This window comes from Lepidochelys kempii, chromosome 1 (genome assembly GCF_965140285.1).
Source record: "Lepidochelys kempii isolate rLepKem1 chromosome 1, rLepKem1.hap1, whole genome shotgun sequence".
NCBI classification, from domain to species: Eukaryota; Metazoa; Chordata; order Testudines; family Cheloniidae; genus Lepidochelys; species Lepidochelys kempii.
The window spans coordinates 34,049,304-34,064,409 of NC_136380.1; the positions used below are offsets into that span (position 1 = coordinate 34,049,304).

Here is a 15,106-nt window from a genome sequence, read left to right on the forward strand (position 1 = left end):
TTGTCTAACCTGTTCTTAAAAATCTCCAATGACGGAGATTCCACAACCTCCCGAGGCAATTTTATTGCAGTGCTTAACCACCCTGACAGTTAGGAATTTTGTCCTAATGTCCAATCTAAACCACCCTGGCTGTAATTTAAGCCCATTGCTTCTTATCCTATCCACAGAGGTTAACGAGAACAATTTATGTCCCTCCTCCGTGTGACAACCTTTTATGAACTAGAAAACTGTCCCCTCTCAATCTTTTCTTTTCCTGACTAAACAAACCAAGTTTTTTCAGTCTTGCCTCATACCTCAGACTGACCTGAGCTGCATTCAGATTAGAGGCCTGAAGGATATAACCCATTGTCACTCCCTTGAGCCACCAAATCTCCTGCCTTTGCCATCCTACATCCCCCATCTTTAGCAATGCCATTATCTAAGGTTATGTCAGTCTCTTCTGCTTCATTACAAAAGACACAAAGAAATTATAACAGTTCAGGTAGTGTGTGATGATGGGATCAGTTGTTTAGAATAATAGTGTAATGAACAGGGGTGTGACTGCCCTTTACTGGATGGAATCAGAACTACTCAACTGCGTGTCATAGGCCCTGTGCAAAATAGCTCACGTAGTTGAGATGTGCTTTCAGAGTAAACATACTTGTGTGCTATCATCAGAGCACAGTGAACTTCCACATGGCCACAGTGTCCAGCATAATGCATGACAAGGTCTTAGATGGCTTATAGGAGTCTTAGAACTATCAACTCTTATGAAGCAAGGAGTGAACGTCTAGTGCTGTGCTTCTATCTTCTTCTTCTTCTAATATCTATCCCCTTCCCTTAAGATCATTTCCCCTTGCTTCTACCCTGGAGCTGCCCATTTACTTCTGCCTCCTGCTCTGCCTCTCCTCTACAGCGAATGGAGTCTCTTAAAGTCATCATATTGCCTGAAAGGCTGAGCTGGGAGTTCAGACTGCAGTGCAATTAAATTAAATTAAGTGGCCCCTTCTCTCGTACTGCTGACCAGAAAGACCATGAGTCTGGACCAAAAGAAACAAAGACTGTTATATACACAAACATAAAATAGCTTTATTGCTCAGTGACAAATAGATTAATAAATAGCCTAAATACAATATGAAGATAAGTTAAAACTATATATATTAAATTTAACATTTTTCTGTTATTTAAACTAATATTTATCTGGGATCGCAGCTCTTATGTGACTCTGACATAAAGTAAAAGATGAATAACACTGATTAAAAACAAAAAATCTATGAAACGCCATCTCTAATGCATACAAAATTGCGTTCTGCTTCTTTTGCATCGTCACCTTGTGTGTCTGCTCTTATTTGCAACCAAACCAACTATTGCTCTTCATTTCACGAATAACTTTCTTGGACTTGGTGTCTATTTCATACTGCTTTGATCCATGGAAAAAATAGAAATGTCCTAGAAATAGAAACAAAATGAATAATTACTTTGTACAAATGAATATTCATTCTCTTTCCACAAACACTGCTGCAAATTAAAATGTGTACACCTAAAGAAACACCCTTACTAATTTCTATAATGATTCTTGAGTCTATGGAAATGCAAATTTTCCAGTATATTCAACTATCAAAGTATTTTTTTTATTTACCTTTTTTCTGAAAGGCAGCATCGACCTTATTGCCAATTCTTGGAAAGTCAACTGATATGCGTCTTGGATAACCCTTTTCCATGGATTCGGTGACTTCATCATAACTGAGTGAAGAAAGGAAATGAAAATAATACATGAACATGTGATATTTAATATTGAGTCCAACTGACTTTTACAACAAGTAAGTCCTGCCCTTAGCTAAAACTCACTAACCATGAGCTACTATAACTCATTGAATTGTTTAAATCCATACTATATGAATACTTTCACCTTGACTAATCGATGCACAGTCGTCCTCAGCTAGTCTGACTAAATAGTTTGTTTTTCCAACTTGATTGCTGTAGGAGGAGTGGTGTGGGGCGCAAGTGGGCAACCTTGACATCTGGGCCCTCATCCTGCAAAGACATTTCTGTACATGACTTGCTTTATGAGTTGTCAATGGGACTAGTCACCTGAGTGAAGCTAAGCATATGCATAAGACTTTGCAAGTGAGCCCTTAGTTATGTGATAACTTCTTCACCCAAGAAGAAATAGGGGTGCTTTGGGGGGGGGGAGTGGTTACAAAACCCGTCTATTTGTAGAACTATTTTCTTAATTTAATTTTAGAAACTGCTTGAGTGCAGTTCCCCACTGCACGGGACAGCAGCAGTGCTGTAAAGGCCAGCCTTGCCCCAGCCCTGATCGGGTAGGGCTTAAAACAAGAGGAGGGGCTGGTCTTTCCACCCTCACACAGCTACTGGTGGCTATAGAGCTGATAGGAAATCCCACCTGCTACTGTAACACCGACAGGCCCTGGTCATAGGGATCAAACCTGAGACCTCTGGAGCTAAATGCATGAGTCTCTACTGCATGAGCTAAAAGCCACGTGGCCATTAGCTAAGGCTGTAGAGCAAACTCATTAATCTCTCTCTAGGTGGTCTTGGTGCCACTAGAGGGGACAAAGCACCACCCCCAGGAGGTGTGTGGGTTACATACTTCCCCTACCTGAGGAAGCGCATCCCGAGCTTCAGAGACTTCCCAGTTGAAATCCCGGATGAGCCCCCACTTGTAATACTGACAGACCCTGGTCGTTAGCGGGCGGGGTTGAACCTGGGATCTCTGGAGCTAAATGCATGAGCCTCTACTCCATGAGCTAAAAGCCATGTGGCCATTAGCTAAGGCTGTAGAGCAAACTCATTGATCTCTCTCTATGTGGTCTCGGTGCCACTCAGTGGGACATGGGAGGGGCTGTGGGATGCCAGATCCAGGGGGTGCTCACCTTGGGGGGCTCGCAGCAAGTGATGACCTCTCCCTACTGTTCCTAGGCAGAGGCACAGTTGGTGGCTCTGTGTGCTGCCTTCTCCCGCAGGTGCCACCCCCGCAGCTCCCATTGGCTGCAGTTCCCAGCCAATGGAAGCTGCGGAGCCAGTGCTCGGGATAGGGCGGGGGCAGAGCACGGAGCTGCCTAGCTGCATCTATACCTAGGAACAGCAAGGACGGGTCACTGCCTGTGGGGAGCCGCCTGAGGTGAGCGCCCCCTGGATCCGGCACCCCGCACCGTCTCCCACATCCAAACTCCTTCCCTCTTTGTTAACCAGAATTTTTCACTTACCAGCACCCCCCCATTCCCACGACATGACGGATAAAAAAGCTTTTACTGTACTAGCAACGAATGGAAAATGTTCTGTAACTCAAGTGTTTTAAGGAAAAGGAAGAGCTGAGTTCTATCTCTGTTGTCACTGACATTCAGCTTAACAGATGGGGTGTGCAATATACCAGTCATGAACTCATACTCAAGGTAGCCACACATTTGTCATAATTCCAAATGTAAAAGGGTTAATGAGGCTTTAAAGAAGCTGCATGGATTATTTGCTGGGAGAATATAATCTTACCTCCAATACTTGGCACCTACAAAGAAGTACGTTTTTTTGGCATTCTTATCATAAACAGCGGCATCAATTTCCTTAACATATCTTGGAAAGCCCAGGGCATGGATGTTCCTAGGAAAACCTGGCTGTACAGAGTATCCACTGACAACCCAGTATTGGTTGCCTGTCAAGAAAAACAAGATAGAAAAGCTCATTAGGGACTTCTGATGAGAGAAAACAGTATTTAATTACAGTCTTGGAGCTTCCCCAAGGAAACTTTTACCTTCCCTATGGGGTGAATTCCATTAGATAGCATTGAATTCCTGTAAAGAACACTCCTTTCCTGCAAGGAATGTTTAAGGTTTCAGGACAATGGATTTTTTGCTTTATAAATTCATTACAGTCGTTAAAAAAACATTTCCTCCCACCATGGGAGCTGGGACTGCTCAGCACCTCTGAAAATCAGGCTACTTAGTTAGGTGCCTAAATATGAATTTAGCTGACTAAATGAAAGCACTCCATTTTAAACACTTTAGCTCAAATATATAACTGATCCTCTCCTCTACCTTAAGCACATCAGTTAACTTCACTCTCAGTTTTCCTGATTATGAAATAGGCATAATATCTTATGTCACAGGACTGTTGTGAGGTTTAATTAGTTAATGACTGTGAAACTGAACTTTGAAGGTGAAAAGTTATGTCAGTGCTAGGTGGTGTTGTTGTTATTAATAATAATTGCTTCTTCATTTCCACATGTAAGAAGAATGTCTAGAAATTCAATAGAAATACCTTTAAAAAGAAACACTTGATCCTTCTTGTCAATTTCATAAGTGGCTTGAAAGCCAGATGGTAGAGTTGGCCAGAAGGAAGAAATTAAATCCTGCTCAATACCTGGGAAATAAGGACTCTTGCGCCAGATGTACCTGATTGAAAAGACAAGTTGCTTGTTTATATAATTATATGTTACCATTAATTCATGAGATCATCAACAGGGAAATTTAATAAAAATTCCTACTACATGAGCTGTACATTTGTTCACTAGCTGCTGGCAGTGGGACATGCCCGCAACCCACAGATCATGTCCACTTGGAGATGCAATGCCCATTTGGTAGTGCCCTCTTCAGTGCTACAGAGAAATCCTGTCCCATTTATTTGCACTGGGGTTCTTCCACCCTGCCCTTTTACCTCACCCTTTCCCTCCCATTCCTTTGGACTCGAGTAAGGCACAGGGAAGAGCTGGGTCAGGAGGAATCCTTTTGCCCACCATGTAAATGCAGCCATCTCTTCGGTGCAATGTGTCAGCTCTTTAGTAGTGCACAGCAACACTAAACTGCACTTTTTAGGAGGGAAATTTAAGAGTAATTTCTTCATTTGAACCTTCAGGGGGCATTTATGTAGGCAGAATGTCATTCCCTGCGTTGGTATTTGCTCAAAACCCTGGGGATGCCGCTTTTATTCCATCTTCCAAGAAGTGCATTGGGATCTTTAAATGACCCATTAAAGAGTTAAGTATCAGATGTCATTGAAAAGATGGCACCTCTAACAGTAGAATGTTGCCAAGCACTGCAGCTGGGGCCTGGGTTCAATGCTCTCTGGAGGCTAGGAATGCCACCTACTGAATCACCAACAACACTTTCTATAGCCCCATAGTTTTCCCTTTCGATCTGCCATCCATAGCCTGACACCAGTCTGTCAAGAACAATGCTTCATGTGATATGGCTTCAGGCCAAAGTGCTCTGATTGCTCTGATTGCACAGTTGCCATGGAAATGTAACAGACCGTGCACAGGATGACTAAGGATGATTTAAAATATTATTATTTACTCACCCTCAGGAAGCCCAGTTACTTCGCCCAGGTTGCATGAGCAAGTAGAAATTTGTGAGGTTGTGTTGACTATACATTTGGAAGGAAACCCCCCTTCTTGAACTAATTGTCAAAGCATTGCCATTACAAGTGTAATCTAAGCAAAACTTGATGTTGACAAAACAGAAATAATTTACCTGTCTTTAAAGAATATTATTTCCCCACGGAGAGTGGTGATGGCATCAAAAGTCATGTGAGGGTCACAGCTGTCTGTTGCTGATGTTTCTGTTGGTGTTTCTGTGGATGGTATGGAAGCTGGTGGCTCAGTAGAGGTTGGGGGTCCTTAGGGAAGAGGTTAAAAGCAGAATTGGAAGGTCAGTTAGTATTGCTGTTACAGAGCTTGGAGAACAGCATTACTGGGCCAAATTCTCAGTGGGTTTGAAACAGTGTTTTCCCATTCTATCAAGGTAATTATATATATGGCCACCACAGCCATATTATCTGAGCTCTTCACAGTCTTTAATGTATTTATCCTCACAACACCCCTGTGGGGTAGGACAATGCTATTATCCCCTTTTTACAGATGAGGGAACTGAGAGGACAAGTGACACAGACGCTCTATGGCAAGGCAAGAAATTGAAGCCGGGTTTCTGGAGTCCTAGCTTAGTGCCCTCACCAATGCCTCTCTGAACTCCTCCTTGACTTTAATGGAGCTGTGCCAATTCACATCTGCTCAGGAGCTGGCACAAGACCGTCACAAAGTTTCATACAGAAACATATTTAAACCTTTCGGATTAGTGATGCCCAGGAAGCACTCACCTCTACAGGGAGGGGGGTGCCTAATATACATGAAGAAGGGGTCACACTATGTGCTTCTCATCACATATAGCGAGCTGAGCTGGCTCATGCAGATGGAGATAGAGTGAGCCATGGCCTTACCTGCTTCTCATCCCTTTCGCTATGATTAGCAACCAAGAGGATACAAGAGGGATCACAGTCCCTGTGTAAAGGTAAGAGCAAGGACTGCAATTACAGCCAGCCCCTGTACACTGCTCTCAGCGTGGAGGTTCCTTATCCCCTTCACACCCCACACAGGTAGGCCACAGTGTGGCTCTTGGTTACACATTCTCATCAAATTATTTGTAATCTGTATGAGAGAGACTTTAAAAAAAAGTGATGTTTTCTCCTTACCATATAGGGTCTGAATGCCATCAACATCATCCTGAGGAAGCCTGTAGTTTCTGGTCTCCATCTGCAGATAGGTTGGATACATCAAGGAGCCAAGGACATTGGAATGACCAAGACCCAATGAGTGGCCAAACTCATGAGCAGCAACAAGGAACAAGTTGAATCCTAAAAATATAAAAAGCATAGCATGCATGTAAATTAAATACATGTCCCCGTAAAACAACAGGAAAGGACAGGTGAGGTCCCAGAGGAGTGGAGAAGGGCAAACATAGTAGCTATCTTTAAAAAAGGGAAACAAAGGGCATGTATACACTACACTGTAAACCTGGCTCTGTGGGACCTGGGACTGAGAACGCAATGTCCCCAAGCCCATGCTTAAGCATCCATACTGCATTGTAAACCCAGGACTCACAGCCGTATTAGCGCATCCATATGGCACTACACACACCTTCTGACTCTGGTCTGCAGCTTGAGCTGTGTCCATACTGCAAAATGACTGAGCTTGGATCCAGGTCACAGTGGAACTCAGGCTCTGAACCACCACCACCCCGTCTCCTCCCACCTCCTCCCCCCCGCCACACACAGCAGAGTCCTTGGACCCAGGTCCTTAGTGCTTGCTGATCTAGATTAGACTGATTTGTGCGTGGACAGAAGTGGGGCTTGGGTGCAAATCTGAATAAGAGCCTGGGCTTAGTGTGCAGTATTGACGTACGCAAAGAGGACCCGGGGAATTACAGATCAGTCAGTCAAACTTTGAGTTAGGTACTCAAAAAATTCTTAAACAATCACTTTGTAAGCACCTAGAGAATAAGAAGGTTATAAGGTATAGCCAACATGGATTTGTGAAGAAGAAATCATGCCAAACCAACATCATTTCCTTCTTTGACAGAATTACTGGCCTAATGTATAGGAAGCAGTGATATGTCTTGATTTTAGTAAGACTTTTGACATAGTCCCACATGACATTCACATCAACAAACTAGGGAAATCTGGTCTCGATGAAATTACAATAAGGTGGGTGCACAATTCGTTGAAAAGCCATACTCAAAAGTAGTTACAAATAGTTCACTGTCAAACTGGGAGGATGCATCTAGTGGGGTTTGTCCTGAGTCTGGTACAATTCAATATTTTCATTAATGATTTGGACAATGGAGTGGAGAGTGTGCTTTTAAAATTTCCAGATAACATCAAGCTGGGATGAGAGACAAGCACTTTGGAGGAAAGATTAGAATTCAAAATGACCTTGACATATTGGAGAACTGGTTTAAAATCACCAAGATGAAATTCAATAAAGACAAGTGCAAATTACTACACTTAGGAAGGAAAAATTAAATGAACAACTGCAAAATGGTGGATAACTGGCTAGGCAGTAGTACTGCAGAAAAGGTTCTGGGGTTATGTTGGATCACAGACAGAACATCAGCCAGCAATGTGATGTAGTTGCGAAAAAGGCTCATATGATTCTAAGGTGTATTTACAGGAGTGTCATATGTAAGACACAAGAGGGAACTGTGCTTCTTGTGAGGCATCAGCTGGAGTACTGTGTCCAGTTTTGGGTGCCACAGTTTAAGAAAGATGTGGACAAATCAGAAAGCATCCAGAGCAGAGAAACCAAAATGATAACAGGTTTACAAAACATGACCTGTGAGGAAAGGTTAAAAAAAGCTGGGCATGTTTAGTCTTGAGAAAAGACTGTGAAAAGAATTCGTTTTGGACTATGTAGAGGCCTGGTTATTACTTTTTTTTTCCGTCAAAGAAGCAAATCTGAGGCCAGCCACCATGAAAGCATCTGTTCATACTGCAGAAATATCCCTCCTTACATATAACCAAGGTTTTGTTAATTTTGATGAGTTCAGAGGCCAGAAGAGGCTATTATGATTGTCTCGACTGACTTTCTGAATAACACAGGCCATGGAATTTCACTCCGTAATTCCTGCATTGAATTCTATAGCTTGTGATCCCATAATATATCCCACGATAATGCACACTAGACAGAAGTACTTAACATGCACCACAAATACACTCATCCACTGAACACACATCGTTTTCCCTGCACAAGGTTGTTAAAAGTTATCATCACTTTAATACTTTTTTTTATTTAAAAAGTGGTGAGTTCAGTACTTTACAACTGCTAAGAGCCTCACCCTGAGGGCACAGTGTCATGCCATATTGTCTAACTCAGTAATGCCTATTGTCTAACTCAGTCAAACCAGTCCACCTCCAGAGTAATTCCAGTCACTCCACGGGAGCCACAGTTGTAGTCAGTGCATTGACTTCAGTGGCATTACTATGGATTGTCATGGGTGTCATTGAGATCAGAATCTGAACCACTGATTTCAAGGAGAACTCCGCTGAGAAGTACAGCAGGTTCCCACCCTGTATATGTAGTTATTGCTAAGCTGCATTACTTTTGCGCCCCCATCTCTTTCCAGTGTAAAAATGAGCAAATAGCTCTTAAAATCAAATACTGCACAGTGGAGAATGCTAGTGAAATAGTAAGGGATTCCTACCTTTCAAATCTTTTGTCCAGTATTCATCCTCATCAAAGTGGGCATCTCCACCAATACCTTCACCCGGTGCATAGGCATGAGCGAGACTTCCACCCACTCCATCAAAGGAATAGAAGTCACCATGAACTAGAAAAGGATACATAAAAAGTATGATTCTTCTCAATTGGGACTGTAAATAAATGTGTCAATACTTATCATTGACACATGGGGATTTTCTTACATCCAGCCACAAAGGAGATCATTATATCTGCGTCGCCCTCGTAAACTCTGGTGAATTTCAGTGGGGTCACGCTGCTCCAGACGTTCCAAGCCTTCTCAATCGCTTCATCTACATCAGCGGGTGCCATGTCTGGTGTATAGTTCAAAATCCTTTAAATACATAATAAGGAAATAAAGATAGGCAATTAAAAATGCGACTGACAGGACATGTACTTCAAGTTAAACATTTTGCTTCCGTGTTGTCTGTATATTACTATTTGTATCTCTTGTCTTTTTAGGCAATATGCTTCTTGATACACAACATATGTCTATCTCTGTGTTTGTTTAGTACCTACTACAATAGGGCTGTGATCCTGATTCAGGCTCCTAGGTGCTACCATAATGATAAGAATAAATAATAATAAACATAGAAAACTAGTTCCTTCTGTAATTCCCAGTAGCACTCAAGGAAACACACTGAAATATTACCTATATTTCAGATCTGTTTTTGTCCATCTAGGAGACCGTGGAAAGGTGCTGAACTGACCGACATCAGGTATTCCACACCTGGGCTGCTTCATCACCTCCAGAGTATTGGAATCCAGTTCCCCAGTCACTTTCAGCCCAAAGAATGCCTGCATTTCTTGGATTTTGTCACTTATGGTTTTTCTGTTCTTCATTTTAAAGATAGGTTCCGCCTCTGTTTTAAGTTTATAGTACTTTTCCAGATATTTCTGATGGGAAAAAACACCCACATTTTATGACATTCATGTTTCTTTTAGAATGTATAGAATAATCTTAATAGTTATACAGTTATTCCTGTGATCTTAATATAATAAAAGACTAATTCTTCCTATCAGCTTTAATCATATATACTGTCTACAACCATTACCTCAGCAAATTGCATGTCTTCTTCATTTTTCTTCTCCATTTCTGGAACTACTGGAAAAGCATAAGAAAATGCTACACAGAGTAAGATCTGGAATGCAAGATTCTTCATTTTCAACGTCACTTCTTTATCCTACCACTAGTTTAACAAAACCTCTCAGTCTCTAGCTTTTCTATGCATGTCTCCTCCGTGACCCAGTATATCTAGCACTTGGGCGCTCTATAAAGTCAACAGTGACATGACTCACAGTTTATAACATCCTCTGATTTTCCACAAAACATACACAATGTGACTTTTAACTGAAGTGTGATACACTACAGGTGGCCTCGTCTGAAACCCCCTGATTTTGCAATATTGTCAGAGGCTGTCCGGGATACTTTCCTATTCCTTTCCTTCCCATTTTTCCCCCTTTCCTTCCTAAATTAGGCCAACATTTTCAAACTTGAGTTCAGCACCAAAAGTCACATCTAGGCATCTGCATAAAAGTAGTCTGATTTTTCAGAGGTGCTAAAGGGCTGCAGTGTGAGAAAAAACATTATTTTAGCAAATGTTAGACTTGTCTTAATCAATTAAATTGTTCCAATTTGTTGTCAGTAGTTTTCTTGTTTTATAAGCTAAAATTGTAATATGAAATTGTTTTGCTTTAAAATCATTTTGTTTTGTTACAAGTCTAGTCTGCTTGTTAAAAGATTGTTTAACTGTTCCCTTTGCTGTTCCCTTTAATTGCTCGTTAGAACATTGTTTAGCCTTTCTTTGTGTGAGTGAGGATATAAGTGTGCGTGTAAATAAGAAGAGATGCCAGCAGCAGATGGGCATAATCACCAAAGAGGGAGTGAAGAAATGAAAACGCCAGTATTATCTTGACCTGATGGCCAAAAAATGCAGATTAACAACCCTAAAGTACAAAGGTATCCACCCAAAAACAAGAACAAAATGCCATATAAGAAGATGAAAGATGGTTATGTATACAACCAGTTCTGTGATAAACAATGCAAGCATGACACAGCAAGACCCATAGACTTGCCTGAGAACTAACTACTATAAAAGATGTGTGAGAACCACAGGGCTTTGAGTTCATTCTGCAATAACAATGGAGCATCAGACACGTCCAATTTGAGGCCTAGATCCCTCCTTGTGTTCAGTCTAGCTGGCCACTAGGCTGACTCAAGCAACAATAAAGACTGGTAACTCTAACACTAGCTGCAGAACCTTTGTGGGGTGTGTGTGTGTATGTATATGCATATACTGATTTTGAAACTTGTTTAGCGTTTTAAATAAACGTGGCGTATTGCCTTGTCCCCTGGAAAAGATTCTATGAGTTTTGATAAGAATAACAGCAGTTCCCACGAAGGTGCATCAGAGCAGGATTTTCTCCTGTGCACAGTACAATATCTGCAGAAGTTGTTCCTTGACCTCCTTATGCCCTACAAGATTGACCCAGGCCTGAGGATACGGCCTCTGTGCATCTTGAAAAGTCAGTAGGCTCCCTTCCCTCAATCTCAGTTGTTGCCATTGATTTCAGCAATAGAGGCTGCCACGCCAGTTAAGCTGCGTGTGCGTACATGGCCCTTAGCATACAGTCTGGGGCAGAGGTACTTGGAGTCTGAGGAAGAGGAATCCTCTCTCGGGGTATCCCTACACAGCATTTTGGAGCAAGCCTCCCTGCCTGCATCAGCTGACTCGAGCTAGCAGGCCTTGCAATAGCGCTCTGAAACAGCGGTATAGGGAGCACTTTGAAATTGCAGCTCAGGGATCCGAAGCCCGCCCCTCTACCTAGGCCGAAGATCCCGAGTTCCAGTCCAAGCTGCCACTTCAAAGCACTGTCTGTACAGCAATTTTTAGAGCGTGAGCATGAGCCCCACTAGTCCGAGACTCTTGACGAGGTTGGGTGGCTTGCTCCATAATGCTATGTAAACATACCCTACGGGGGCTTCAGCTAACCCAAAGGCTGGAGTAGACTCTGCTGCCCCCTTTTGTGGCAACAGTGAATTTTTGGCTCTGTCTCCTGGCCCACCCATATCCCCCCCACACACATACCCCTCGTACACAGTGACATGTAAGGGGCCTCAGTAGAGCACCCCAGAACCACACTGGACCTCTGCCCAGGGAGTCTCCATGTCTATGGAGGAAGGGACAAGATTTGCCCTCTGATGACCTGAGTGAACAAATCTAAGTGTGCTCAGTATCTGGTTTTTAAATGTGCCTAACTAGGTCAAATCAAGACCAGTTTCCTTTGGAACAAGGCCTTGCACTGTTCCTCAGGCCAGATGTCAGCTTGCAGATCTCAGCCACTGTGGTACTAGGATTCTTTTTAAAAGGCTGTAAGAAATTTGCTGTTGCTGAAAAAGTGTTTTCTTTCTTTCTTTCTTTCTTTCTTTCTTTCTTTCTTTCTTTCTTTCTTTCTTTCTTTCTTTCTTTCTTTCTTTCTTTTCTCCCCCCTCACATTCAAAAATGACTAACTTGTTTTTCAGAGCAAATTTCCACTCCCACCCTCTCCTTCCCAAACCAAGTTTGTGCACAAACCAATGATGGGAAATGTCAGCTTCCAAAAGTGAACGTTTCAGAATGATGCAAGCAACTAGTGACAGGACTAAAATGGAAATAGTTGTGCAACCTTAACTCTGGAGCAACATGATTCATGATAATAATTATATCCCCTCTGGAAGGAGCAAGCTTAGCTAATAGTGGGTGTTGCCACAGTAGGCTCTGGTATGAGTATCCATATCATAATCTTATCCCAGTTTGATTGCTAATACATGGGCCCTACCATAGGACTTTATGAGGGAGAATAGGACTTTGACCTCACCTTTTTCCTGCCTCTCCACAATGCTTGAAATGCTGTATCTCATTCAATGGCATTTGACACATGGGACTATAATGTTCTTATCTGTAAACTTCAGTCCATAGGATTGGCAACTGAACATGTTAGTAACTAAAAAATTACAGACCAGATTGTGCCTGGCTCTCGCCCAGGGCTCTCAGAAGGGTGAGGCAGGTGAATGAACAAGTTCAGTTTCCAAGCCCTGCAGATTTACAAGCTTACAGATAATGATTTTATGGTTCTGCATATCATTTGTGATGAACTGAGAATCGGCATGATGTGAAGGCCCAGATATGCAAGCCAGGTCAAATTTACAGCCACAGAGGTGAGTTCTGCAGATTGTCAGAGAACAGTTCACACATTTCTAAGTAATGGTACAAGAACCATGACAGGGGTATCCAGGAGACATTGTGACTCAAATCATTCCTCTGAGGCAGTGGTTTTCAAACTTTTTTTCTGGTGACACAGTTGAAGAAAATTGTTGATGCCTTCAAACCAATGGAACTGGGGATGAGGGGTTTGGAGTGTGGGAGGGGCTCATGGCTGGGGCAGAGGTTTGGGGTGCAGGGGTGGGGGCTACGGATGTGTGGGGGTGAGGGCTGTAGGAATCAGGGGTTCAGGCTGTGGGAGGGGGCTCCGGGCAGGTGGTTGGGGTGCAAGAGGGGGGTCAGGGTTCTGGGCTGTGGGTGCAGGCTCTGGGGTGGGGCCAAGAATGAGGGGTTTGGGATGCAGGAAGGGGAGGCCGGGTTTGGGGGAGGCTCAGGGCTGGGACAGGGGATTGGGCCGCCATGACCCAGTCCCTTCCATTCTGCGACCCAGTACTGGGTCACAACCCGCAGTTTGAAAACCCCTGCTCTGAAGCACAGTTCCTTCTTTGCTTCCCCCTTGCTCTGGGGGTAGACAGGGAGAGATAAGTAATCTGCTACTGGCCTATACCAGTAACACCATTACAATCGACTGCACTGCCTGGTGAATGTGTGTGTGTGTGTGTAGGGGTGGGGGGAAGCCCAGGAGCTTTATCTATTTGTCCTGCTGACTGCAGACCAATGAAAACAATGAAGACAAACTAATCCAGTGCAAAATTGGAAAAAGCAGTCTGAAATTTTGTTTCTAGTGCACAGAAATTTTCAAGTTTCTGAAAAATGGCTACTCATTTGGTAAAGGTTCCATAAAATTCAAACACAGATACATCTTAATAAAACAGTCTGATGTCAAAGAGACTACAGCTGGAAAAATCATCCACTGTAAATAAATTACCTGATGAATTTAACACTTTTTCTGTGTGTTTGAGAATTTTGTGTGAACTAATTCTGATTTCTGCAAATATCTTAGTTATTCACAAATATGACCCAAAGAGATGGAATTAACATGTGCCAGGCTATGGCTTGCTTGCAAACCCTTCATTTCAACTATCCATTCCTTGTCATGTGAGACTGGTCCGCTGTCACATGGCATAATTTCAGCTTCCTAATTGGTTGTCTGCGACTTTAAAAAAGGAATAAAAAGTAACAACTTTGAATAACAAACAGTGAATAATGAATAATGAAAAGAGGACAGTCTTGGACACACATGTGAATGTGTACATTTGTATGAAGAACAGACATTCATATGAACAAAAGCTGCTCATGTGAATGTTCCTGAATAGCAGTTACTTATGTAAGAGTCTAAATGAACTGAAAAGGAGTACTTGTGGCACCTTAGAGACTAACCAATTTAAATAATAAATTTAAATAAATTGGTTAGTCTCTAAGGTGCCACAAGTACTCCTTTTCTTTTTGCGAATACAAACTAACACGGCTGTTACTCTGAAACCTGTCATAAATGAACTGAATGAATGCTTCCCTGACAGCTAGCTGGGTCGGGGAGAGATAGAGCAGTGTTTTGCTCAAAGTAATCAACTTTGGCTTGTGTTGGGTTACAAATCACTTTAGTACTAAATGCAGGGGTAGTGAAATGCTGTATGTTGTAATGCCAATGTTGTAATTATTATAGGAATACAGGGAAGCAGGACTGTGCTAACCTTGTCCCAAATAAGGGGGCCACCCTTTGCTGAAAGGACCTCATTTAGCCAGGGGCATGAATGCCAGAGCCCTGTAAAGGTAAGAGGGGTGGGGACAGGTGTCTTAGTTATGAGGATTGCAAACCCGCCCCAAGGGTTCCCCCTGGAATCATAGAATATTAGGGTTGGAAGAGACCTCAGGAGGTCATCTAGTTTAATCCCCTGCTCGAAGC

General features: G+C 42.6%; 1 protein-coding gene across 1 annotated transcript; it reads right to left on the reverse strand.

The window, feature by feature from the left end:
* Positions 1-1,235: 1,235 nt before the first annotated feature.
* On the reverse strand, positions 1,236-10,207 carry LOC140901166 (stromelysin-1). The gene is made up of 10 exons (XM_073319555.2): positions 10,057-10,207; positions 9,654-9,898; positions 9,187-9,335; positions 8,967-9,092; positions 6,460-6,621; positions 5,466-5,610; positions 4,255-4,388; positions 3,490-3,649; positions 1,619-1,722; positions 1,236-1,428 (listed from the first exon to the last, which is right to left on the reverse strand). Exons 1-10 carry the CDS (start codon positions 10,162-10,164, stop codon positions 1,325-1,327), a joined length of 1,437 nt encoding a protein of 478 aa, XP_073175656.2. The 5' UTR covers positions 10,165-10,207; the 3' UTR covers positions 1,236-1,324.
* Between the last annotated feature and the right edge of the window lie 4,899 nt (positions 10,208-15,106).

What these genes read in the sequence shown, in the direction of transcription:
- LOC140901166 (XM_073319555.2), bottom strand. Translation starts at nt 10,164, where the DNA reads ATGAAGAATCTTGCATTCCAGATCTTACTCTGTGTAGCATTTTCTTAT. An exon ending in TGGCATTCAGACCCTATATG is followed by an intron (nt 5,611 to 6,459) that starts GTAAGGAGAAAA and finishes CTCTTCCCTAAG; the next exon opens with GACCCCCAACCTCTACTGAG. An exon ending in GTAGGTGCCAAGTATTGGAG is followed by an intron (nt 1,723 to 3,489) that starts GTAAGATTATAT and finishes TTCTTCACTCAG; the next exon opens with TTATGATGAAGTCACCGAAT.